At 46.9% G+C, this 27,951-nt stretch overlaps 1 protein-coding gene across 1 annotated transcript in view; it reads left to right on the forward strand.

Annotated features, from left to right (window-relative positions):
- Positions 1 to 1,628: 1,628 nt before the first annotated feature.
- slc18a2 (solute carrier family 18 member 2) overlaps positions 1,629 to 27,951 on the forward strand; it is a gene marked incomplete at both ends in the record, with an annotated part of 66,194 nt that continues 39,871 nt past the window's right edge. The window contains 2 exons of the mRNA XM_080507265.1: positions 1,629 to 1,761; positions 3,602 to 3,938. Of these exons, the coding sequence (XP_080363391.1) occupies positions 1,629 to 1,761; positions 3,602 to 3,938 (470 nt within the window). The remainder of the gene's footprint in view (positions 1,762 to 3,601; positions 3,939 to 27,951) is intronic.

Here is a 27,951-nt window from a genome sequence, read left to right on the forward strand (position 1 = left end):
CTCCTCCTCTCTGCTACTCCTCTTCTCAGGACCTCCTTTTCTCATGACCTCCTCCTCCTCTCTTCTCCTCTTCCACTCTGGTCCTCCTCCTCTCCCCTCCTCCTCCTCTTCTCCGGCCCTACTCTTCCCAGGACCTTGTCCTCTCAGGACCTCCTCCTCCTCTCTGCTCCTCCTCCCCTCTGGTCCTCCTCCTCTTCCTCTCTACTCTTCCTCCCCTCTGGCTCTCGTCTTCCGAGGACCTCTTCCTCTCTTCTCCTCCTCCCGTCTGGTCCTCCTCCTCTTCCTCTCTGCTCCTCCCCCTCCTCTCATCCTCTTCCTCCCCCCTGGACCTCCTCTTCCCAGGACCTCCTCCTCTCTTCTCCTCCTCCCGTCTGGTCCTCCTCCTCTTCCTCTCTGCTCCTCCCCCTCTTGTCCTCTTCTCCTCCTCCCCTCTGGTCCTCCTCTTCCCAGGACCTCCTCCTCTCTGCTCCTCCTCCTCCTCTTGTCCTCTTCCTCCCCTCTGGGCCTCCTCTTCCCAGGACCTCCTCCTCTATTCTCCTCCTCCCGTCTGGTCCTCCACCTCCTCCTCTCTGCTCAGGACCTCCTTTACCTCTCTGCTCCTCCTCCTCTCAGGTCCTCCTCCTCCTCCTCTCTGCTACTCCTCTTCTCAGGACCTCCTCCTCCTCCTCTCAGGTCTTCTTCTTCCTCCTCCTCTCTGCTCCCCCTCCTCTCAGGTCCCCCTCCTCCTCCTCCTCCTCCTCTCTGCTACTCCTCCTCTCAGGTCCTCCACTTCCTCCTCTCTTCTCAGGACCTCCTTTACCTCTCTGCTCCTCCTCCTCTCAGGTCCTTCTCCTCATCCTCTCTGCTCCTCCTCCTCTCAGGTCCTCCTCCTCCTCCTCTCTGCTACTCCTCTTCTCAGGACCTCCTTTTCTCATGACCTCCTCCTCCTCTCTTCTCCTCTTCCACTCTGGTCCTCCTCCTCTCTCCTCCTCCTCCTCTTCTCCGGCCCTACTCCTCCTCTCTGCTCCCCCCCTCCTATCTGCCCCGCCTCTTCCCAGGACCTTGTCCTCTCAGGACCTCCTCCTCCTCTCTGCTCCTCCTCCCCTCTGGTCCTCCTCCTCTTCCTCTCTACTCTTCCTCCCCTCTGGCTCTCCTCTTCCGAGGACCTCTTCCTCTCTTCTCCTCCTCCCGTCTGGTCCTCCTCCTCTTCCTCTCTGCTCCTCCCCCTCCTCTCGTCCTCTTCCTCCCCTCTGGACCTCCTCTTCCCAGGACCTCCTCCTCTCTTCTCCTCCTCCCGTCTGGTCCTCCTCCTCTTCCTCTCTGCTCCTCCCCCTCTTGTCCTCTTCTCCTCCTCCCCTCTGGTCCTCCTCTTCCCAGGACCTCCTCCTCTCTGCTCCTCCTCCTCCCCCTTGGACCTCCCCTCATGTGCGCCTCCTCCTCTTTCTCCATCACCTGCTCTGTAGTGCGCGCTGTCCCTCAAACTGCTGCTGTCTGCTGTGCAGTTGGAGACAGTTGACCCGCTGCCACACCTGCTCCTGAGGAGACTCCCCCGCTGTGCTCCTCGCGCTCCCGGCTCCTCTCTCCTGTCCCCGGGAGGACGCGCGCTGTGCGCTCTGCGGTCCTGACGTGCGGCTGTTTGGATTCACACCATGGGGAGACTGGAGGAGCTCCGGCACTTCAACCTGCTGCAGTGGCTGCGAGAGGAGCGCCAGTCGCGAAAACTCATCCTGTTCATTGTGTTCGTGGCTCTGCTGCTGGACAACATGCTGCTGACGGTGGTCGGTAGGTAACCCCCCCCCCCCCCCCCGCCGCGTCCCGGAGGCGCGTCCCAACAACTTTATCCTTGCACGCAACAGGTGGTGAAATCTGCAGAAATGGACTTGAGATATCAAGCACACACACGCGCGCGCACGCGCACGCACGCACACTAGCAGCTGCTCGGTGTGCGCCCTCCATCTGATTCCCGTTAGAAATAAAACGATAATGAAGCTCTTTAGTCCAGTGATCTGACACGTTGGTGACAGTTTGTTTAAATCCGCCGTCACAAGAAACTTTATGTCTTCTTATAATCGATGTTAATTTATGAACGGATTTATTCTTCATTGCCTCTCAAAGCGCTATTTAATCCCCCCCATGCTTCGAATAAACACCCCAAACACTGGGGCTACTGCGCACAGTGGCTTTTAGTATTCATTTGAACAAACAGGTAATTTAACACATGATCTGGTTGATGTCTATTTACTAATTAATTAAAGGTGTAAAATATCTATTATATTGTACTTTAAAACTTGAATACTGGATACATGAAGCCTTTTTGTTATTTAATCATCAAATTAAAGTCATTATCTAGGATGAAGCTAAAGAACCTGCTCAGTATTACCATACAATGATCGCGCGCGCACGTGTGGTGTGAGTGTGTGTGTGTGTGTGTGTGTGTGTGTGTGTGTGTGTGTGTGTGTGTGTGTGTGTGTGTGTGTGTGTGTGTGTGTGTGTGTGTGTGTGTGTGTGTGTGTGTGCGTGTAGTTAATGGTGAGTTGTGTCAGCATGCAAACGAACCTGCAAAACAACCGTTATGGTGTTGCATCTTGAAGCCCATTGTAGTTCATTCAAACTATGATCTAATTACATTATTAGATATCAAGTCTAATTGTTTTGAAGTCACATATAAAATAGTAAAATGTTCGATTTACTGACTTTTTGAGCCACGTGTTCTAAAATTGAAGTGTTCAGACTGAAATAGCAGATTGATCGTTTTATTACCTTGAGAAATAAGAGTCACGATGAGTCAAATACAGATCATCAGTCATCTGATTCCTGTTGATCAGGAATTAAAACTAGAACACACCTGGAGCTGTTAGTGGTGTCAAATCAAATCCTGAAAATCACCCAATCACAGTAATCAATCACCACCAAACTGTTCATCCTGATTGATGAGAGTCACAGAAGAAGTGAGGAACAAGCTTCCCTTCCTGCTGGAGCTCCCAGCAGCTTTTCATGAGAGCAGCCGAGAAATTATAACCCGTCAATGGAAATATTGTCTTGGATCAAATTCTTCCAGACAGATGGACGAAGCTTTCATTGATAAAGACAGCAAGTCAACATAAAACACACACACACACACACACACACACACACACACACACACACACACACACACACACACACACACACACACACACACACACACACTGAAGATTTATGCTTTTTATTTCCGGTGGATCTCAGCAAACATTAATATCCTACAACATAACAACCAGGTGTGTGTCTGTGTGTGTGTGTGTGTGTGTGTGTGTGTGTGTGTGTGTGTGTGTGTGTGTGTGTGTGTGTGTGTGTGTGGAGCCTCCAGGATGCAGGAGTAGACCCTGGAGCTCCAGCAGCAGTCACATGACGTCACGGTGGTCTCTGATTGGTGGTGTGTTGCTGCTGGTTTGAGCTCCTGCTTTAGTTGCTGTCAGTTCAACCTTGAAAGCTGCAGCGGCGTCTTGTTGTCACTGCTTCCAGATTAGCATCATGCCCGAGAGCCTCAGTCTGTCATGTTTCATCACATCACTTGTCTCCTGCCTCTGACTGTCTGTCTGACGGCCCGCCTGTCTCACTGTCTCACTGACCGTCTGTCTGTCAGTCCCCATCATCCCCAGCTACCTGTACAACCTGGATGAGTCGGCGGAGTTGGCCCTGAAGAACCAGACGGCTCCGGGTCCCGACGCTGCAGGATCCTTCCACAGCATCGTGTCCCTTTATGACAACTCGGTGAGGACGTCCGGCTCCAACAGCAGCGCCCGGCCAGTGGACCGGGTCGGTCCCACCGGCGCCGGGCCCGGGGGGCCACACAACTCCTCCGACTGCCCCCAGGCCAGCAGCACCCTGGCCAACGAGAACGTCAGAGTGGGGCTGCTGTTTGCCTCCAAGGCCACCGTGCAGCTGATCACCAACCCCTTCATCGGCCCTCTCACCAACAGGTAGGACTCCACCTCCTGCCTCACACCTGAGAGGCTCACCTGAGACTCACACCTGAGAGGCTCACCTAAGACTCACACCTGAGAGGCTCACCTGAGAGGCTCACCTGAGAGGCTCACCTGAGACTCACACCTGAGAGGCTCACCTGAGAGGCTCACACCTGAGAGGCTCACACCTGAGAGGCTCACCTGAGACTCACACCTGAGAGGCTCACCTGAGAATCACACCTGAGAGGCTCACACCTGAGAGGCTCACCTGAGAGGCTCACCTGAGAGGCTCACCTGAGACTCACACCTGAGAGGCTCACCTGAGAATCACACCTGAGAGGCTCACACCTGAGAGGCTCACCTGAGAATCACACCTGAGAGGCTCACACCTGAGAGGCTCACACCTGAGAGGCTCACCTGAGAATCACACCTGAGAGACTCACCTGAGAATCACACCTGAGAGGCTCACCTGAGAATCACACCTGAGAGGCTCACACCTGAGAGGCTCACACCTGAGAGGCTCACACCTGAGAATCACACCTGAGAGGCTCACACCTGAGAGGCTCACACCTGAGAGGCTCACCTGAGAATCACACCTGAGAGGCTCACCTGAGAATCACACCTGAGAGGCTCACCTGAGACTCACACCTGAGAGGCTCACCTAAGAATCACACCTGAGAGGCTCACACCTGAGAGGCTCACACCTGAGAATCACACCTGAGAGGCTCACACCTGAGAGGCTAACACCTGAGAGGCTCACCTGAGAATCACACCTGAGAGGCTCACACCTGAGAGAATCACACCTGAGAGGCTCACACCTGAGAGGCTCACACCTGAGAGGCTCACACCTGAGAATCACACCTGAGAGGCTCACACCTGAGAGGCTAACACCTGAGAGGCTCACCTGAGAATCACACCTGAGAGGCTCACACCTGAGAGAATCACACCTGAGAGGCTCACACCTGAGAGAATCACACCTGAGAATCACATCTGAAAGAATCACACCTAAGACTCACACCTGAGAGCTTCACACCTGAGAGAATCACACCTGAGACCCAGACCTAAGACTCACACCTGAGAGAATCACACCTGAGAGACTCACACCTGAGAGAATCACACCTGAGACTCACACCTAAGACTCACACCTGAGAGAATCACACCTGAGAGACTCACACCTGAGAGAATCACACCTGAGAGAATCACACCTGAGAGACTCACACCTGAGAGAATCACACCTAAGACTCACACCTGAGAGACTCACACCAGAGAGGCTCACACCTGAGAGAATCACAACTGAGAGACTCACACCTGAGAGACTCACACCCGAGAGAATCACACCTAAGAATCACACCTGAGAGAATCACACCTGAGAGACTCACACCTGAGAATCACACCTGAGAGACTCACACCCGAGAGAATCACACCTAAGAATCACACCTGAGAGAATCACACCTGAGAATCACATCTGAGAGAATCACACCTAAGACTCACACCTGAGAGCTTCACACCTGAGAGAATCACACCTGAGACCCAGACCTAAGACTCACACCTGAGAGAATCACACCTGAGAGACTCACACCTGAGAGAATCACACCTGAGACTCACACCTAAGACTCACACCTGAGAGAATCACACCTGAGAGACTCACACCTGAGAGAATCACACCTGAGAGAATCACACCTGAGAGACTCACACCTGAGAGACTCACACCTGAGAGAATCACACCTGAGAGAATCACACCTGAGACTCACACCTGAGAGAATCACACCAGAGAGGCTCACACCTGAGAGAATCACACCTGAGAGACTCACACCTGAGAGAATCACACCTGAGAGACTCACACCCGAGAGAATCACACCTAAGAATCACACCTGAGAGAATCACACCTGAGAGAATCACACCTAAGACTCACACCTGAGAGACTCACACCTGAGAGAATCACACCTAAGACTCACACCTGAGAGACTCACACCTGAGAGAATCACACCTGAGAGAATCACACCTGAGACTCACACCTGAGAGAATCACACCAGAGAGGCTCACACCTGAGAGAATCACACCTGAGAGACTCACACCTGAGAGAATCACACCTGAGAGACTCACACCCGAGAGAATCACACCTAAGAATCACACCTGAGAGAATCACACCTGAGAGACTCACACCTGAGAGAATCACACCTAAGACTCACACCTGAGAGACTCACACCTGAGAGAATCACACCTGAGAGAATCACACCTGAGACTCACACCTGAGAGAATCACACCTGAGACTCACACCCGAGAGAATCACACCTAAGACTCACACCTGAGAGACTCACACCTGAGAGGATCACACCTGAGAGAATCACACCTGAGAGACTCACACCTGAGAGGATCACACCTGAGAGACTTACACCTGAGAGAATCACACCTAAGACTCACACCTGAGAGACTCACACCTGAGAGAATCACACCTGAGAGAATCACACCTGAGACTCACACCTGAGAGAATCACACCTGAGACTCACACCCGAGAGAATCACACCTAAGACTCACACCTGAGAGACTCACACCTGAGAGGATCACACCTGAGAGAATCACACCTGAGAGACTCACACCTGAGAGGATCACACCTGAGAGACTCACACCTGAGAGAATCACACCTAAGACTCACACCCGAGAGAATCACACCTAAGACTCACACCTGAGAGAATCACACCTAAGACTCACACCCGAGAGAATCACACCTAAGACTCACACCTGAGAGAATCACACCTGAGACTCACACCCGAGAGAATCACTTCTTCTGTGTGTTTGGTATACTTGGTGAGTTCCACCCTCGAAAGGCCTGGCATGTGCACTTCCAGGCCCTGAGGCCTGGTGCTGAGCCCAGTTCACAGTGACTGGTGGACGGATGTTTTCTGAGAGCGCTGGGGAGAAAGAAGATGGTTTTGGTTTGTGTGGACCGGGCCTGAGATGAAAGATGGGATTGTGGGACAATCGTTCATAAAATCTGCAGTGCCGGCTGCAGTCAGTCGGGCTTTGTTCACAGTTCTAGAATGGCTATTACGTGCTTAGAAATATCTACTTCAAGCTCTCTGTGCTAAATCAGCCTCCCCAGTGCCTCTTTCTGAGCCACCACCGTGTTCTCCTCTGCCTTTATGGGGGATTTTTCTCCCAACATAGTAAAACCACCAGGGTGACAGTTCTGTCATGTTTAGTACCTTAATTTCTCCTGAATGGACGGCCCACGCTTCACATGTCATATTCTCACATCATCACGTTCAGCTCGTACAGCCTGCAAAGACTGTTATTGGAGTTTGTGTCCGACAGCCGTGAACCGTGACGGCTTTGATAACCCAACCAACGAGAATCGAACTGAGCTTAACACTGAGCTTCAGTCTGAGCTTAACACTGAGCTTCACACTGAGCTTCAGTCTGAGCTCCACACTGAGCTCCACACTGAGCTTCACACTGAGCTTCACACTGAGCTTCAGTCTGAGCTCCACACTGAGCTTCACACTGAGCTTCAGTCTGAGCTTCACACTGAGCTTCACACTGAGCTTCACACTGAGCTTCAATCTGAGCTTCAATCTGAGCTTCACACTGAGCTTCAGTCTGAGCTCCACACTGAGCTCCACACTGAGCTTCAGTCTGAGCTCCACACTGAGCTCCACACTGAGCTCCACACTGAGCTCCACACTGAGCTCCACACTGAGCTCCACACTGAGCTTCAGTCTGAGCTCCACACTGAGCTCCACACTGAGCTCCACACTGAGCTCCACACTGAGCTCCACACTGAGCTCCACACTGAGCTCCACACTGAGCTTCACACTGAGCTCCACACTGAGCTCCACACTGAGCTTCACACTGAGCTCCACACTGAGCTTCACACTGAGCTCCACACTGAGCTTCAGTCTGAGCTCCACACTGAGCTTCACACTGAGCTCCACACTGAGCTCCACACTGAGCTTCACACTGAGCTCCACACTGAGCTTCACACTGAGCTCCACACTGAGCTCCACACTGAGCTTCACACTGAGCTCCACACTGAGCTTCACACTGAGCTCCACACTGAGCTCCACACTGAGCTCCACACTGAGCTCCACACTGAGCTTCACACTGAGCTCCACACTGAGCTTCACACTGAGCTCCACACTGAGCTTCACACTGAGCTCCACACTGAGCTTCACACTGAGCTCCACACTGAGCTTCAGTCTGAGCTCCACACTGAGCTCCACACTGAGCTTCACACTGAGCTCCACACTGAGCTTCACACTGAGCTCCACACTGAGCTTCACACTGAGCTCCACACTGAGCTCCACACTGAGCTTCACACTGAGCTCCACACTGAGCTTCACACTGAGCTCCACACTGAGCTTCAGTCTGAGCTCCACATGCTCCATCATCAAGCACTCATCTGGGCTCAGTAACGGCTCATTCATCACTGAATAAAAGACTCAGTAATCATTTTCCGGCGTCAGTCCAGCAACCAGACCTTTCAGATGTTTTTACCTTCCAGGTGGGTTCAGACCCCAAATCAAGATTCACCAAAATTACACGTTGGTTTGTTTTCCTCAGACCACCGATTAATGCCGTGTGAACCCATTAATGCTGTGTGAGCACATAAAGGCTGTGTGAACCCATTAATGCTGTGTGAGCACATTAGTGTTGTGCGAACCCATTAATGCTGTGAGACCCCCATTAATGTTGTGTGAACACATTAATGCTGTGTGAGCACATTTATGCTGTGCGAGCACGTTAATGCCGTGTGAACCCATTAATGTTGTGTGAGCACATTAATGCTGTGCGAGCACATTAATGCTGTGTGAGCACATTAATGTTGTGTGAACACATTAATGCTCTGCGAGCACATTAAGGCTGTGTGAGCACATTAATGCTGTGCGAGCACATTAATGCTGTGTGAGCACATTAATGTTGTATGAACACATTAATGCTGTATGAACACATTAATGCTGTGTGAACACGTTAACGCTGTGTGAACCCATTAATGCTGTGTGAACACGTTAATGCTGTGTGAACACATTAATCCTGTTTGAGCACATTGATGTTATGCGAACCCATTAATGCTGTGTGAACCCATTAATGCTGTGTGAACACATTAATGCTGTGTGAGCACATAAATGCTGTGTGAGCACATTAATGCCGTGTGAACCCATTAATGCTTTGTGAGCACATTAATGTTGTGCGAACCCATTAATGCTGTGTGAGTACATTAATGTTGTGTGGACCCATTAATGCTGTGTGAACCCATTAATGCTGTGTGAACACGTTAACGCTGTGTGAACCCATTAATGCTGTGTGAACACGTTAATGCTGTGTGAACACATTAATCCTGTTTGAGCACATTGATGTTATGCGAACCCATTAATGCTGTGTGAACCCATTAATGCTGTGTGAACACATTAATGCTGTGTGAGCACATACATGCTGTGTGAGCACATCAATGCCGTGTGAACCCATTAATGCTTTGTGAGCACATTAATGTTGTGTGAACCCATTAATGCTGTGTGAACCTATTAATGCTGTGTGAGCACATAAAGGCTGTGTGAACCCATTAATGCTTTGTGAGCACATTAATGCTGTGTGAACCCATTAATGCTGTGTGAACACATGAATGCTGTTTGAGCACATTAATGTTGTGTGAACCCATTAATGCTGTGTGAGTACATTAATGTTGTGTGGACCCATTAATGCTGTGTGAACCCATTAATGCTGTGTGAACACATTAATGCTGTGAGACCCCCATAAAGGCTGTGTGAGCACATTAATGCTGTGTGAGCACATTAATGTTGTGTGAACCCATTCATGCTGTGTGAACACATTAATGCTGTGTGAACCCATTAATGCTGTGTGAGCACATTAATGTTGTGCGGACCCATTAATGCTGTGCGAACCCATTAATGTTGTGTGAACACATTAATGCTGTGTGAACCCATTAATGCTGTGTGAACTGATTAATGCTGTGTGAGCACATTAATGTTGTGCGGACCCATTAATGCTGTGTGAACACATTAATCCTGTTTGAGCACATTAATGCCGTGTGAACCCATTAATGCTGTGTGAACACATTAATGCTGTGAGACCCCCATTAAGGCTGTGTGAGCACATTAATGCTGTGTGAGCACATTAATGTTGTGCGAACCCATTAATGCTGTGTGAACACATTAATTCTGTGAGACCCCCATTAAGGCTGTGTGAGCACATTAATGCTGTGTGAGCACATTAATGTTGTGCGAACCCATTAATGCTGTGTGAACCCATTAATGCTGTGTGAGCACATAAAGGCTGTGTGAACCCATTAATGCTTTGTGAGCACATAAAGGCTGTGTGAACCCATTAATGCTTTGTGAGCACATTAATGCTGTGTGAACCCATAATGCTGTGTGAACACATTAATGCTGTGTGAACCCATTAATGCTGTGTGAGCACATTAATGTTGTGCGGACCCATTAATGCTGTGTGAACCCATTAATGCTGTGTGAACACATTAATGCTGTGTGAACACATTAATGCTGTGAGACCCCCATTAAGGCTGTGTGAGCACATTAATGCTGTGTGAGCACATTAATGTTGTGCGAACCCATTAATGCTGTGTGAACCCATTCATGCTGTGTGAACACATTAATGCTGTGTGAACCCATTAATGCTGTGTGAACCCATTAATGCTGTGTGAGCACATTAATGTTGTGCGGACCCATTAATGCTGTGTGAACCCATTAATGCTGTGTGAACACATTAATGCTGTGTGAACCCATTAATGCTGTGTGAACACATTAATGCTGTGTGAACCCATTAATGCTGTGTGAGCACATTAATGGTGTGCGGACCCATTAATGCTGTGTGAACACATTAATCCTGTTTGAGCACATTAATGCCGTGTGAACCCATTAATGCTGTGTGAACACATTAATGCTGTGAGACCCCCATTAAGGCTGTGTGAGCACATTAATGCTGTGTGAGCACATTAATGTTGTGCGAACCCATTAATGCTGTGTGAACCCATTAATGCTGTGTGAGCACATTAATGCCGTGTGAACCCATTAATATTGTGAGACTCCAATTAAGGCTGTGTGAACGCATTAATGCTGTGTGAATACATTAATGCTGTGTGAGCACATTAATTTTGTGCGAACCCATTAATGCTGTGCGGACCCAATAATGCTGTGTGAACCCATTAATGCTGTGTGAACACATTAATGCTGTGTGAACGCATTAATGCTGTGAGACCCCCATTCAGGCTGTGTGAGCACATTAATGTTGTGCGAACCCATTAATGCTGTGTGAACCCATTAATGCTGTGTGAGCACATTAATGTTGTGCGAACCCATTAATGCTGTGTGAACCCATTAATGCTGTGTGAACCCATTCATGCTGTGTGAACACATTAATGCTGTGTGAACCCATTAATGCTGTGTGAGCACATTAATGTTGTGCGGACCCATTAATGCTGTGTGAACACATTAATGCTGTGTTAGTACATTAATGCCGTGTGAACCCATTAATGCTGTGTGAACACATTAATGCTGTGAGACCCCCATTAAGGCTGTGTGAGCACATTAATGCTGTGTGAGCACATTAATGTTGTGCAAACCCATTAATGCTGTGTGAACCCATTAATGCTGTGTGAGCACATTAATGCCGTGTGAACCCATTAATATTGTGAGACTCCAATTAAGGCTGTGTGAACGCATTAATGCTGTGTGAATACATTAATGCTGTGTGAGCACATTAATTTTGTGCGAACCCATTAATGCTGTGCGGACCCATTAATGCTGTGTGAACCTATTAATGCTGTGTGAACACATTAATGCTGTGTGAACGCATTAATGCTGTGAGACCCCCATTCAGGCTGTGTGAGCACATTAATGCTGTGTGAGCACATTAATGTTGTGCGAACCCATTAATGCTGTGTGAACCCATTAATGCTGTGTGAACCCATTCATGCTGTGTGAACACATTAATGCTGTGTGAACCCATTAATGCTGTGTGAGCACATTAATGTTGTGCGGACCCATTAATGCTGTGTGAACACATTAATGCTGTGTGAGCACATTAATGCCATGTGAACCCATTAATGCTGTGTGAACACATTAATGCCGTGTGAGCACATTAATGCCATGTGAACCCATTAATGCTGTGTGAACACATTAATGCTGTGTGAGCACATTAATGCTGTGTGAACACATTAATGCCGTGTGAGCACATTAATGCCATGTGAACCCATTAATGATGTGTGAACACATTAATGCTGTGTGAACACATTAATTCTGTGTGAGCACAGCATTAATAGCACAAAAGCCCATTAATGCTCCAGGTCCAGTTGAAACACATGACAACTTAATTTCATGGATTGGTTTTTGGCAGAAATCTGTCTTTTGGGTGTCCATCCCAAAAGTGTTGGCCAAACTGTTTACCATGGGGGGTTGGGGGGATTGGGGGGGGGGGGGGGGGGGGGGTGCTATCTCAAAAAAAAATAAAAATTGGAGATCGGCAATAAAGCAGACGTGTGAAACTCCATGTGTCCCTCCAGGTTATTCCATGTGCCTCCGAGGCCTTCAAGGTGTGATTGTGTTCTAATAAATAGCGTGTTGTTCCCAACAGAGGTCAGAGCAGGACTGCAGGCCTTGGGTCTATTGGAGCATGAGCACATTCCAACAGTGTATAAAACACTGGAGTAACAGGAAGTAGTTGTGCACTGAAGATGTTCCAGTGTTCCACCCCACGGTGGACCAGCCCTCCTGAGGAACGGCCCCCCACGGGGAGCAGAGACCCCCCCAACATGGCGGACGACCTGCTCCAGGAGGCGTTGCAGGAGCTTCTTGCTTTAATGATTTGTCCAATCCGAGGAGCAGCAGGAGGATTCTCCTTTGTCTTTTGTCTTCCTCTACGTTTTGGGAGTATTTCTGGAGCAGAGTTAGAGCGCCACCTCAAGGCAGGTGGACGACATCGTTTGGAGCTCACAGTGACGTGTGGTCGGAATCTTTTAAGAGTAGCAGGGAGAAGAAAGATGGTTTGTGGTCGAGTCTGGTGGACTGGTGGACTGGTAGTTTGATGATATGGTGGACTAGTAGTGTGGTGATCTGGTAGTTTGTTGGTCTGGTGGTCTGGAGGACTGAGAGTTTGGTGTCTACCAGACCAAATGTTTTCCTCTTCATCTCCTGGGTGTTTGTTCATCTTGATGAAATCGTAATCTTGGTTCCACATGGTAAAAGTAACCAGAGAGACTCTGCCACCAGGCCGACGTGTGCCGTGCATTAGGATTTACAAATGTTTTGTAATGCTTAAGATTGCGTCAGATTCAACGTTTTGTTAAAGGCAGCCAGGCTCTCTGAAGGAGACAATCGTTCTGTGGTGCACGGGTTTGAAGCTCCTGGGTCATGTGACCTTCCTCGTTCTCAGCTGATCACCTGCAGAACAACGTTCAAGTCATTCAACACGCCGTCGGTTTGTTAGTCTGCTTTCAAATGAAAGACGATGCCACAATACAGAACTGCTGATGACATCAAGAGATTCTGTTTGAACGGTTTGGTTCAGCTGGATGTTCCCACTGCTTATGTTCAGTATTTGAGGCTCAAAAGGTCAGAGGTCAGAGTCTGTAGGTCTTCAGTCTGGAGCTGGACTGTGATTGGCTGATCGCTGGATCCCTCTCATCTGGACCTTTACTTCAGGAGAATTTTCAACAGCTTCAAGAGCTTCACCTGGAATGAAAGCATTCTGTGAACACGTGGCCCAGAACGGTCTGGTCCTGGTCTGGCTCTGGTCTGGTTCTGGTCTGGTTCTGGTCTGGTTCTGGTCTGGTTCTGGTCTGGTTCTGGTCTGGTTCTGGTCTGGAGGATTGGGTTCAGGTGTGAAGGATTTGGAGGATCCAGCATCATCAGAACTTCTGTTCATTTCATTGTTTCTCTGTCACAGTGAGATTATTGTTATTGGTGATGAATCAATAACATTGATTATTGATCACAGGAGTCAAACGTTTCCCTGTTGTGGTGATTTAAGCTGTTTAATACCTGAACCCAGTGAACTGCACAGTGTACAAGCTGTGTTCACACTGTACAAGTTGCATTCACACTGTACAAGCTGTGTTCACACTGTACAAGCTGCATTCACACTGTACAAGCTGCAGTCTCACTCTACAGGCTGTGTTCACACTGTACAAGCTGTGTTCACACTGTACAAGCTGCAGTCTCACTCTACAAGCTGTGTTCACAATGTACAAGCTGTGTTCACACTGTACAAGCTGCAGTCTCACTCTACAAGCTGTGTTCACAATGTACAAGCTGTGTTCACACTGTACAAGCTGCAGTCTCACTCTACAAGCTGTGTTCACACTGTACAAGCTGCAGTCTCACTCTACAAGCTGTGTTCACACTGTACAAGCTGCAGTCTCACTCTACAAGCTGTGTTCACAATGTACAAGCTGTGTTCACACTGTACAAGCTGCAGCCTCACTCTACAAGCTGTGTTCACAATGTACAAGCTGTGTTCACACTGTACAAGCTGCAGTCTCACTGTACAAGCTGTGTTCACACTGTACAAGCTGCGTTCACAATGTACAAGCTGCGTTCTCACTGTACAAGCTGCATTCACACTGTACAAGCTGTGTTCACACTGTACAAGCTGCATTCACACTGTACAAGCTGCAGTCTCGCTCTACAAGCTGTGTTCACAATTAACAAGCTGTGTTCACACTGTATAAGCTGCAGTCTCACTGTACAAGCTTCGTTCTCACTGTACAAGCTGCGTTCACACTGTACAAGCTGTGTTCACACTGTACAAGTTGCAGTCTCACTGTACAAGCTGTGTTCACACTGTACAAGCTGCGTTCACACTGTACAAGCTGCATTCACACTGTACAAGCTGTGTTCACAATGTACAAGCTGTGTTCACAATGGGTAAGCTACAGTCTCACTGTACAAACTGCGTTCACACTGTACAAGGTGCAGTCTCACTGTACAAGCTGTGTTCACACTGTACAAGCTGCAGTCTCACTGTACAAATGCGTTCACACTGTACAAGCTGAAGTCTCACTATACAACCTGTTTTCACAATGTACAAGCTACAGTCTCACTGTACAAATGCGTTCACACTGTACAAGCTGCAGTCTCACTCTACAAGCTGTGTTCACACTGTACAAGTTGCAGTCTCACTGTACAAGCTGTGTTCACACTGTACAAGCTGCGTTCACACTGTACATGCTGCGTTTACACTGTACAATCTGCAGTCTCACTGTACAAGCTGTGTTCACAATTAACAAGCTGTGTTCACACTGTACAAGCTGCAGTCTCACTGTACAAGCTTCGTTCTCACTGTACAAGCTGTGTCCACACTGTACAAGCTGCGTTCTCACTGTACAAGCTGCATTCACACTGTACAAACTGCATTCACACTGTACAAGCTGTGTTCACACTGTACAAGCTGCGTTCACCCTGAACAAGCTGTATTCACTCTGTACAAGCTGCATTTACACTGTACAAGCTGCATTCTTACTGTACAAGCTGCGTTCACACTGTACAAGCTGCATTCACACTGTACAAGCTGCAGTCTCACTCTACAAGCTGTGTTCACAATTAACAAGCTGTGTTCACACTGTACGAGCTGCAGTCTCACTGTACAAGCTTCGTTCTCACTGTACAAGCTGCGTTCTCACTGTACAAGCTGTGTTCACACTGTACAAGCTGCGTTCACACTGTACAAGCTGTGTTCACACTGTACAAGCTGCATTCACACTGTAAAAACTGCAGTCACACTGTACAAGCTGTGTTCACAATATACAAGCTGCATTCTTACTGTACAAGCTGCGTTCACACTGTACAAGCTGCATTCTAACTGTACAAGCTGCGTTCACACTGTACAAGCTGCATTCACACTGTACAAGCTGCAGTCTCACTCTACAAGCTGTGTTCACAATTAACAAGCTGTGTTCACACTGTACAAGCTGCAGTCTCACTGTACAAGCTTCGTTCTCACTGTACAAGCTGCGTTCTCACTGTACAAGCTGTGTTCACACTGTACAAGCTGTGTCCACACTGTACAACCTGTTTTCATACTGTACAAGCTGCGTTCACACTGTACAAGCTGCATTCACACTGTACAAGCTGTGTTCACACTGTACAAGCTGCATTCACACTGTACAAGCTGCGTTCACACTGTACAAGCTGTGTTCACACTGTACAAGCTGTGTTCATAATGTACAAGCTGCGTTCTCACTGTACAAGCTGCAGTCTCACTCTACAAGCTGTGTTCACAATGTACAAGCTGTGTTCACACTGTACAAGCTGCAGTCTCACTGTACAAGCTGTGTTCACACTGTACAAGCTGTGTTCACACTGTACAAGCTGTGTTCAGACTGTACAAGCTGCGTTCTCACTGCACAAGCTGCATTCACACTGTACAAGCTGTGTTCACAATGTACAAACTGTGTTCACACTGAACAAGCTGTGTTGACACTGTACAAGCTGCATTCTTACTGTCCAAACTGCGTTCACACTGTACAAGCTGCAGTCTCACTGTACAACCTGTGTTCACACTGAACAAGCTGTGTTGACACTGTACAAGCTGCATTCTTACTGTCCAAACTGTGTTCACACTGTACAAGCTGCAGTCTCACTGTACAAGCTGCGTTCACACTGTACAAGCTGTGTTCACACTGTACAAGTTGCAGTCTCACTGTACAAGCTGTGTTCACACTGTACAAGCTGCGTTCACACTGTACAAGCTGTGTTCACACTGTACAAGCTGCATTCTTACTGTACAAGCTGTGTTCACACTGTACATGCTGCGTTTACACTGTACAATCTGCAGTCTCACTGTACAAGCTGCGTTCACACTTTACAAGCTGTGTTCACAATGTACAAGCTGTGCTCACACTGTACAAGCTGCAGTCTCACTGTACAAGCTGCGTTCACACTGTACAAGCTGTGTTCACAATGTACAAGCTGTGTTCACAATGTACAAGCTACAGTCTCACTGTACAAACTGCATTCACACTGTACAAGCTGCAGTCTCACTGTACAAGCTGTGTTCACACTGTACAAGCTACAGTCTCACTGTACAAACTGCATTCACACTGTACAAGCTGTGTTCACAATTTACAAGCTGCGTTCACACTGTACAAGCTGTGTTGACACTGTACAAGCTGCATTATTGCTGTTCAAGCTGCGTTCACACTGTACAAGCTGCAGTCTCACTGTACAAGCTGCGTTCACACTGTACAAGCTGTGTTCACAATGTACAAGCTACAGTCTCACTGTACAAACTGCGTTCACTCTATACAAGCTGCAGTCTCACTGTACAACCTGCGTTCACACTGTACAAGCTGTGTTCTCACTGTACAAGCTGCATTCGCACTGTACAAGCTGTGTTCACAATGTACAAACTGTGTTCACACTGTACAAGCTGTGTTGACACGGTACAAGCTGTGTTGACACTGTACAAGCTGCATTCTTACTGTTCAAGCTGTGTTCACACTGTACAAGCTGCAGTCTCACTGTACAAGCTGCGTTCTCGCTGTACAAGCTGACTGACAGGAATGCAATTTTAAATGTCATGTTGCTTTCATCCTGCAGTCCATATGAACAAGTGTTGATTGGTGAGTGTGTGTGTCAGTGTGTTTGTGTTTGTGTTTCAGTGTGTATTTGTGTGTCAGTGTCTGTTTGTGTGTCAGTGTGTCAGTGTGTGTTTGTGTGTCAGTGTGTGTTTGTGTGTCAGTGTCTGTTTGTGTGACAGTGTGTGTCAGTCTGTGTTTGTGTGTCAGTGTGTGTTTGTGTGTCAGTGTGTCAGTGTGTGTTTGTGTGTCAGTGTGTGTTTGTGTGTCAGAGTGTGTTAGTGTGTCAGTGTGTGTGTTAGTGTGCCAGTGTGTGTTAGTGTGCCAGTGTGTGTTAATGTGTCAGTGTGTGTTTGTGTGTCAGTGTGTGTTAGTGTGTGTTTGTGTGTCAGTGTGTCAGTGTGTGTTAGTGTGTCAGTGTGTGTGTTAGTGTGCCAGTGTGTGTTAGTGTGCCAGTGTGTGTTAATGTGTCAGTGTGTGTTTGTGTGTCAGTGTGTGTTAGTGCGTGTGTCAGTGTGTGTGTCAGTGTGTGTGTCAGTGTGTGTTAGTGTGTCAGTGTGTGTGTTAGTGTGTCAGTGTGTGTTAGTGTGCCAGTGTGTGTCAGTGTGTTTGATGAAGTGCTGCCGTTGTATGAAGAACCGTCTCTTGCTGTGAAGGAGATGCTCAGGTTGTAAACAGGAAGTGGATAGAAGTCAGAAGCAGCACTTCCTGCTTCCTGTCTGGTTCCTCCCTGGAGCTGCTTACAGCCAGTGGTGACTGACCTGTTCCTGACTGCGTGCAGTGATGCCTGAGTCTTGTCTGTGTTCAGTGCTGTGATTTTCTCTGTGTTCAGTGCAGTGATGCCTGAGTCTTCTCTGTGTTCAGTGCAGTGATGCCTGAGTCTTCTCTGTGTTCAGTGCAGTGATGCCTGAATCTTGTCTGTGTTCAGTGCAGTGATGCTCTCTGTGTTCAGTGTAGTGATGCCTGAGTCTTCTCTGTGTTCAGTGCAGTGATGCTCTCTGTGTTCAGTGCAGTGAAGGCTAAGTCTTCTCTGTGTTCAGTGCAGTGATACCTGAGTCTTCTGTGTGTTCAATGCAGTGATGCCTGAGTCTTGTCTGTGTTCAGTGCAGTGATGCTCTCTGTGTTCAGTGCAGTGAAGGCTGAGTCTTCTGTGTGTTCAGTGCAGTGATGCCTGAGTCTTGTCTGTGTTCAGTGCAGTGATGCCTGAGTCTTGTCTTTGTTCAGAGCAGTTATGCTCTCTGTGTTCAGTGCAGTGATGCCTGAGTCTTGTCTGTGTTCAGTGCAGTGATGCTCTCTGTGTTCAGTGCAGTGAAGGCTGAGTCTTCTGTGTGTTCAGTGCAGTGATGCCTGAGTCTTGTCTGTGTTCAGTGCAGTGATTCCTGAGTCTTGTCTATGTTCAATGCAGTGATGCTCTCTGTGTTCGGTGCAGTGATGGCTGAGTCTTCTCTGTGTTCGGTGCAGTGATGCCTGAGTCTTCTCTGTGTTCAGTGCAGTGATGTCTGAGTCTTCTCTGTGTTCAGTGCAGTGATGGCTGAGTCTTCTCTGTGTTCAGTGCAGTGATGTCTGAGTCTTCTCTGTGTTCAGTGCAGTGATGCCTGAGTCTTCTCTTTGTTCAGTGCAGTTATGCTCTCTGTGTTCAGTGCAGTGATGCCTGAGTCTTGTCTGTGTTCAGTGCAGTGATGCCTGAGTCTTGTCTGTGTTCAGTGCAGTGAAGGCTAAGTCTTCTCTGTGTTCAGTGCAGTGATACCTGAGTCTTCTGTGTGTTCAATGCAGTGATGCCTGAGTCTTGTCTGTGTTCAGTGCAGTGATGCTCTCTGTGTTCAGTGCAGTGAAGGCTGAGTCTTCTGTGTGTTCAGTGCAGTGATGCCTGAGTCTTGTCTGTGTTCAGTGCAGTGATGCCTGAGTCTTGTCTTTGTTCAGTGCAGTTATGCTCTCTGTGTTCAGTGCAGTGATGCCTGAGTCTTGTCTGTGTTCAGTGCAGTGATGCTCTCTGTGTTCAGTGCAGTGAAGGCTGAGTCTTCTGTGTGTTCAGTGCAGTGATGCCTGAGTCTTGTCTGTGTTCAGTGCAGTGATTCCTGAGTCTTGTCTATGTTCAATGCAGTGATGCTCTCTGTGTTCGGTGCAGTGATGGCTGAGTCTTCTCTGTGTTCGGTGCAGTGATGCCTGAGTCTTCTCTGTGTTCAGTGCAGTGATGTCTGAGTCTTCTCTGTGTTCAGTGCAGTGATGGCTGAGTCTTCTCTGTGTTCAGTGCAGTGATGTCTGAGTCTTCTCTGTGTTCAGTGCAGTGATGCCTGAGTCTTCTCTTTGTTCAGTGCAGTTATGCTCTCTGTGTTCAGTGCAGTGATGCCTGAGTCTTGTCTGTGTTCAGTGCAGTGATGCCTGAGTCTTGTCTGTGTTCAGTGCAGTGATGCTCTCTGTGTTCAGTGCAGTGATGCCTGAGTCTTGTCTGTGTTCAGTGCAGTGATGCTCTCTGTGTTCAGTGCAGTGATGCCTGAGTCTTGTCTGTGTTCAGTGCAGTGATGCCTGAGTCTTGTCTGTGTTCAGTGCAGTGGCTTCCAGTTGCAGGTTCCTGGTAGTAGAAACAGTAGAACCTGACGTTGTGCTTGAAGAGTTCGTCTTTTTGACACATTTCTCTCTTGGATCTACTATTGATTCAGTGCTGCACGGGCTAATGCTAATGCTACTAGCAGTGGGACCCCATTCATGTTGATGTCAGAATGACTGACTGAAAAAAATGAAGTCCAACCCAGATAGTCACCCCACTCATTTGAAAGGGACACGGACAGGATTTCCACTGAGAGGCAAAGAAAGCTTGAAAAATCCTCAGGTTGTGATTTTCCCCACACGTTGTAGAGAGGCGTTTTATGTGAGTCGCTCTCCTCCGACCTCTGGAGTCAATACATTTCCTCTCGCTCTGCGGCGGCGCTCTGCGGAGCCCAGAGATGCTTGTGCGTGATAATCCCAGAATCAGAGTAATTTGCGGAGCTCTTAGAGCAGCCTGTCTGCCACCGACGGCCAGGCAAGAAAACAACAGCGATGATAAACAGAGAAAAGAAGAAACACAAAATCCATTTGTGCTGCCATGAAATGGTGTTTTCACATCCTGCATGCTGAGTGTGGCAGTGACGAGGCTGTGGAGCAGCACAGGAAGCTGGCGTTGCTTTAAACGCTTTGTTTGTTTTCACTGCTGAACACGCGACGTGACCTCCCCACAAAGTATTCAATCAATCATTGAAGAAGCATCAATGTGCATGTTACCCTCTACTGCAGTACTTTTCATAGCAGCAGGTGAATCATGTGACTCGTCACTCATCCGGAGCTTCAGGGTTCTAATAATGCATCCATCAGTAAGTCGCTTCCCAAACAGCTTGAGGTTCATTGTCTGAAGGAAGCAATGGGGGGGGGGGGGGGGGGGGGGGGGGTGAAGGTAGACATAGAGCATAAATGGTTCATTCTAATACATTCTGGACTATAAATACTAGAGTGACATTTTGTAGATTTTACTTCTTCACAGCAACATATTTCCTTTTCTCCTTGACGTTGTCGCTGATGCTTCTAATATACTTTCTAGTTTTGTGGAAATCTGTAGTACCTACACCTGTACCTGCACCTGTACCTGTACCTGTACCTGTACCTGTATCACCCTGTAGTTAAAATCTTACTTTGCTCACTGTGTCACACATCCAAACCTCCAGCAGAACCTGGACCCTGATTCTAACCCTGATTTCGTTGGACAGAAACATCCTGCGACATTTTAAAAGACATCAAAGAAAACAAATGAAAAGGACAGTGTCAGGGTCAGAAATGTGGTTTGTTGCTGGAGGGCATGCTGTGCTGTCCAGGGTTAAAGAACATTTGGAATTAGTTTTGACGGTACTTTCTGAAAATGTAAATATATATATATATATATATATATATATATATATATATATATATATATATATATATATATATATATATATATATATATATATATATATATATATATATATATATATATATATATATATATATATAATGTATATATAATGTAATTCATGAGAAGCATGATGTGTGTGTGTGTGTGTGTGTGTGTGTGTGTGTGTGTGTGTGTGTGTGTGTGTGTGTGTGTGTGTGTGTGTGTGTGTGTGTGTGTGTGTGTGTGTGTGTGTGTGTGTGTGTGTGTGAGTTCTTTATAAGCAAATATCACAACACATAAGTTTTGCTTTCCAACGCACTGCGTTTCCATCGTTTAATCATTCAGACCGTTTGTGTCTCCAGACACACGAGAAGACACTGTCCAACACTGTCTGGAGAGTCTCGGCACGACTGGATGTCTAATGCTTACTAGTTGTTTTAACGTGCCATGTTGTTGTTTACTACAATTATTATTACTTTTCAATACTTAATTCTTGCTTGAATTTTATTTTGGAATTTTGAGACATTTTAGGAGCAACACTGTGTTACAAATGTATTAAAGAAATGTTGAATAACCACTGAAATGTATATAAGAATAAAGTTGTTTTTTTTTAGATATTCACAATATGTAGATTGCTATATTAATCGAATAGTAGGAAAAGAAATAACGATCAATAAAATAATTGTTTAAGTACTGGAAAAGAATAATGGTTGGATTAATGAAATGGTTTTGCCCCGCCCACTATGCACGGTGGATCTTAGCTTGTCCGACATGAAAAGTGATTTGGTCTTGGAACAGGTTGGTTCTACTCGTGTTCTTTGTTCCATCAAAGACTCTAATGTCAATGAAATCCACTTTGTCTCAGAACGACAATGATGATCTTTCTCTGAGTCACATGGCACACGTGCATTTCACACCTTGTTCCAGTCGGGGTTCAGTCCAAATGGGAAGAAATGAGTTGAGGAGGAAACGATTGCATAAAACAGAAAAACAATGGAGAGCAGAAGAGGATGAGAGTGAGAGGTTTGCTCTCTGCTTTCAGAGGCTTCCTGCCCGCCTGGGGCCAAAACTGTGCTTCGCATTTCCCCTCATGCTTCAAAAGGTCAATACACAATCACATTTATGATCCTATCTGAGGCAACATCCCGCACAAATTGAAGAGAAAGAGCAGTAACAGACTCCATCTTTGAGTTCTTGGTAGGAAAATAAAACCACGTCAGGATGATGTAGTTTGGACGGGTACTGCCATGTCAGCTACTCCAGATCTAATCCAGCTGGATTAAACAGAGCAGAATTCCTGATTATCTCTGTTTGCATGTGTGTGTGTGTGTGTGTGTGTGTGTGTGTTCATGTGTGCTCATGTGTGCAGGGTGTCTTGCTCCACATGTGGCTAACAGGCTGTCCTGATGGAAAAGAAACAGAAATTAAACTGCAGGCAGTGTTGAAGTGGTCCTGGATGTGATTGTAAGCATGTCCTCCAGGTGGCGCTGTGACTGACAGTGTGCTTGGCCTGTGCATCTGGTGAGACTGACTGTGATCATCCATGTAATGCTGGTTATGCAGCACTTCCTGTCCATCCACCAGGTGGCGCTCTCACTGTAGCTGTATTGTGATGTGTGGGATCCATCAGAGCAGGACTGTGATCACAGACGTGACGTTTCAGGCAGGTCGCAGCATGACGAGCAGAGTTACACCTCACTTCCTGTTTCATGGTGAAACATCAGATATCCGTGCTGCCATGGCAATGCTTTTTGACTGTTGCTGGAGAATTGTGATGTGTTTTTCATCATGGAGGAGTGTTGTACATACAAGGTACCCTGGCCGGGGAGTTCAACATGAGAATTTCACATCCACCGCCAAACGGTGGACTTCCTGTTGAGGTTAGCATCTGGGTGTCACGACATTGTTTTATGTCCTGATGTGCTTCATGTCCTGACCAACCTCAAGGATGACATCACAAAGGTTGGAGCCATGATACAGGAAAATATAAACCTTCAAACTTCCTGTTGCCAGCAGTAACTTCATTAACTTACGTTAATGAAGTTGATGAAGTCATTTAATTTTGAAAAACCTGATTCATTTAGATGTTACTAGCTGAAGCAATTCAGTTAAGTGTATGGAGATCTACAACCTCCGGCTGAGAACAATTTCTCCCTGATGGGTCAAACTTGGTACAAATCAGCAGGTTGCCATGACAACAAAATCTCTTCTTCTTCTTCTTCTTCTTCTTCTTCTTCTTCTTCTTCTTCTTCTTCTTCTTCTTCTTCTTCTTCTTCTTCTTCTTCTTCTTCTTCTTCTTCTTCTTCTTCTTCTTCTTCTTCTTCTTCTTCTTCTTCTTCTTCTTCTTCTTCTTCTTCTTCTTCTTCTTCTTCTTCTTCTTCTTCTTCTTCTTCTTCTTCTTCTTCTTCTTCTTCTTCTTCTTCTTCTTCTTCTTCTTCTTCTTCTTCTTCTTCTTCTTCTTCTTCTTCTTCTTCTTCTTCTTCTTCTTCTTCTTTCTTCTTCTTCTTCTTCTTCTTCTTCTTCTTCTTCTTCTTCTTCTTCTTCTTCTTCTTCTTCTTCTTCTTCTTCTTCTTCTTCTTCTTCTTCTTCTTCTTCTTCTTCTTCTTCTTCTTCTTCTTCTTCTTCTTCTTCTTCTTCTTCTTCTTCTTCTTCTTCTTCTTCTTCTTCTTCTTCTTCGTCCTGGCCGTACTTCAGTCTTCTGTGCTGGTCTGGTGACCGTCTTGTTGGAGACTCCAACTCCTGACTTGGTTAAGTCATTAACTAGTGTTTTGGTAGTTGTTCTCAGGTCTTTAGATTTGTTTCTCGCTAGTTTCCTTTCCATCATTTTTGAAACCTTTGGCTTCCTGCCTCGACCAGACTTGTTCTGTACTCTGTGGCTCTTTTTGAAGTTCTTGATGATACTCCCCACAAGGACTGCTCGATTATGGAAAAAATCATAATCACAATTAAAATTTGATTAATTGAACAGCCCGACTCCCCACTGTGCTTCTGAAACATGATGAAAACATTGTTTTTCCTTCTCCTGCTTTGTAAGCATCAACCTTCTTTTTCTCAAGTCGGGACTGAGTTCTTTAGTTTTTGGCATGCTGTTTTCTCAGGTGACAGCTCAAAGCCTTCATGAGGGTAAATATTGTGTGAAGTGTCAGTTTGAACTTAATTGCTTGCTTTCATGTCCAGGTCCTCTTTGGTTCACCTCTGATGTGTGCAAAGTCTGACATAGTTTAAATTGTTCAGATTAAATATTAAATTGTTTATATGCAACTTTAGGTTATAATGTTAAATCGTCTCACTATCCTTTGAGGTGCCGTCAGACCAAAGTGTCAAATTTATTAAAAAAAACAACACCAAAAAAACAGATTGAGTTCATCTGCCACGTCCTCAGATCCTGCTAGTTGGTCCACAACACCACCCGCTCACAGATGAAGCTGTTGCCGTCATCGCCATGGGACTCAGATTGCTGGTCAGTCCGTCACCTCAAAGCCCCCTGCAGTGTCTCCACAGCCCTTCTGGCTCCTCACAGGTCTAGGTCTTGGTGTTTTTGTTTGTTTTGGGTTGACATGCTGGGTGAAGGTGGTGAGGGTGCAGGCCATGGTGAGGTGGGTGAAGTCACCTGAGAGGATGTGTTGGGTCTGGAGCTGGGCTGTTGTGGCAGTGCACAACATCATTAGCTGAGGGAGCAACATTAACAGCCATGCTGATGGTGTGGGAGAACTCACCTGGTAGGTCACATGGCCTGAGACCAACAGCAGGTCAGTAAATCAAACATTCATTTGAAGCATTCAAACGTAGTGATAAAGAAACATTTTCTCTCAGGAAACAACGTCATCAATCAATTTCTCTAAGTCCTGCTTGGCTTAAAATACTTGGAAAATTAGGTTTTATCATTCCAAACCCCTACAAAATGGAATATAAATGTTGAGAGAAGTAGTATTCAGCTCACATCTGAAATGTGTTTAGCGTAAATGAAGCAAACAGCACAGAGCAATTACTGCCTGACAGTCACCTTCCGTCCTGACAGAACAAGTCGAGCATGTCAGCCAACGATGTCTGGCAGCGTTTCGTCTCTTCATTCTGCCTAAAACACAAAAACAAAAACTTCTCTTCAATGAATGCAGCCAAGCCATTTCGGTGTACCAGGTGTAGTAAGTAAGTACAGTCTATTTATAAAGCGCTTTTCACAGATAAAACAATCACAAAGTGCTGTACATAAAATGGGTGCAATAAAACAGAACATACAAACTTCATAAAATACAGTAAAAGTGAGAAAAAGCATTTAGCTAAAAACTTTCTTAAATCAAAACGTCTTCAAATGTTTTTTAAAAGAACTCGTGGAGTCGAGTGTGTGGAGGGACAGGGGCAAGTCGTTCTATCACCTGGGGGAGGGGCTACATCCTGATAGGACAGGTCCTCCAGGGGGAGGGGCTTCACCCTGATAGGACAGATCCTCCAGGGGGAGGGGCTACATCCTGATTGGACAAGTCCTCTAGGGGGAGGGGCTACATCCTGAAGGGACAGGTCCTCTAGGGGGAGGGGCTACATCCTGAAGGGACAGGTCCCCCCGAGTTTTAAAGGGTTTTTGGGACCTTCAGGAGACTCTGACCAGAGGATCCGAGAGCAACCCTCAGGATCAGAGTGAGACCCTGAGGATCAGAGTGAGACCCTGAGGATCAGAGGGTGACCCTGAGGATCAAAGTGAGACTCTGAGGATCAGAGTGAGACCCTGAGGATCGGAGTGAGACCCTGAGGATCAGAGGGTGACCCTGAGGATCGGAGTGAGACTCTGAGGATCAGAGAGTGACCCTGAGGATCGGAGTGAGACCCTGAGGATCGGAGTGAGACCCTGAGGATCAGAGGGTGACCCTGAGGATCAAAGTGAGACTCTGAGGATCAGAGTGAGACTCTGAGGATCAGAGGGCGACCCTGAGGATCAGAGTGAGACCCTGAGGATCGGAGTGAGACTCTGAGGATCGGAGTGAGACCCTGAGGATCAGAGTGAGACTCTGAGGATCGGAGTGAGACCCTGAGGATCGGAGTGAGACCCTGAGGATCAGAGTGAGACCCTGGGCCATCAGGCTCAGCATGCCAGTATCGAGGAAATGACCATGCAATGCCAGGAAAGTGAGAATTAAAATATTAAAGTCATTTCCAAACTTGACTGGGAGGCAATGAAGATTTGATCAAATGGGGTGATGTGGGTTGTTCTGTGAAAGTGAAAGTGAAAGTGAAAATAGAACTGCAGTAGTCAAGGTGGTGAAATGAAAGCATGATGATTGTGACACCCTCCTCCTCCATTAGACAGATTTCTCAGGTGGTAGAAGCAGTTTGTGGTCAGCTGGTGGGGGTGACCCTCCAGAGACACCGCCCGATCAAACCTAACCTGAGCTTCCTGAGGCTGGTTCTCACAGACCAGCCCAGAGCACCAAGCTGGTTTTTGATCAGGGGAATCTTTTTGTCAGAGGATGAGCAGAGGTTGAGTTTGGCTGGAGGTGATTAGCAGGAAGACAGTTTTTAAAGCAGGTCACACAATCCAACAACATAGAAAAACAGGACACTGAGTCAGTGAAGGAACAATGTGATGTCATCAGCGTATATAAGAGGGAGGACACATTTTTAAAACCAGCAATGAAATGACAAAGAGGCAACAGGTACAATAGAAACAAAACAAGCCCCAGGACAGAGCCCTGAGCAACTCCACGGGACAGACTGGACACGACAGACAGTCTGTTGTTGATGGTTCTTCCTTTTATGTATAAAGAAAAGCAGTGAAGGACAACCTAGAAAATCCAAAGGATTTCAGTCAGTTGATCAATATATTGAAGTCCACCGTATCGAAAGCAGATGTGTTGAGGGACTGTTATGCAATTCTTTATTGTGGCTCAGATTGTTGCCGCTCATCTATTTTCCTCCTTTTCTTCTTTTGTGAGACTGAATGTAGAAGACATTCATCTGTTCATCTGATCATTTCTACTGCACAGTAAGTGCCGGGATGGTACAGGACAATACGGGACGCTACAGTATGGGACAGGACGGGACAGGACTGGACAGTGTGGTACGGTACAGTACAGTACAGAATGCGACAGTTCAGAACAATGCGGGACGGATGGACAGGACGGTACGAGACAGTATGGGACGTACGGGACAGTACGGCATAGCACGGTATGGGATGGGATGGGACAGAACATTTCAGTATGGCTCTATAGTGACACTAGAGTCACTACAGAGCCACTAGTCATACCTGCATTAGTCTAATCAGCACAGTACTGACAAATAAAATCAAACTTTATTTATTTAGCACCTTTCATACAAGGTTGCAGCACAAAGTGCTTCATATATTATAAAAAAGAAAAATGATGTCATTTAACAATTAACACAATAATAAGGTTAGAGTATTGTTCATTATTCAGAGAAGGAACTAATTAATTCCAGGAATGTGGAGAGCAGCTCCAGACGAGGAACCGAGGCGCTGGCAGTAGCCACAATCTGGAACAGGACAACGGAACATTAAGAAGCGCCTCGTTTCCTGATGTAACTAGATCATAATGTAGATTTATGCAGAACCGTGAGTCTTAAAAACACCTTCCCTG

Source organism: Blennius ocellaris, assembly GCF_963422515.1.
Source record: "Blennius ocellaris genome assembly, chromosome: 13".
In the NCBI taxonomy this organism is placed as follows: Eukaryota; Metazoa; Chordata; class Actinopteri; order Blenniiformes; family Blenniidae; genus Blennius; species Blennius ocellaris.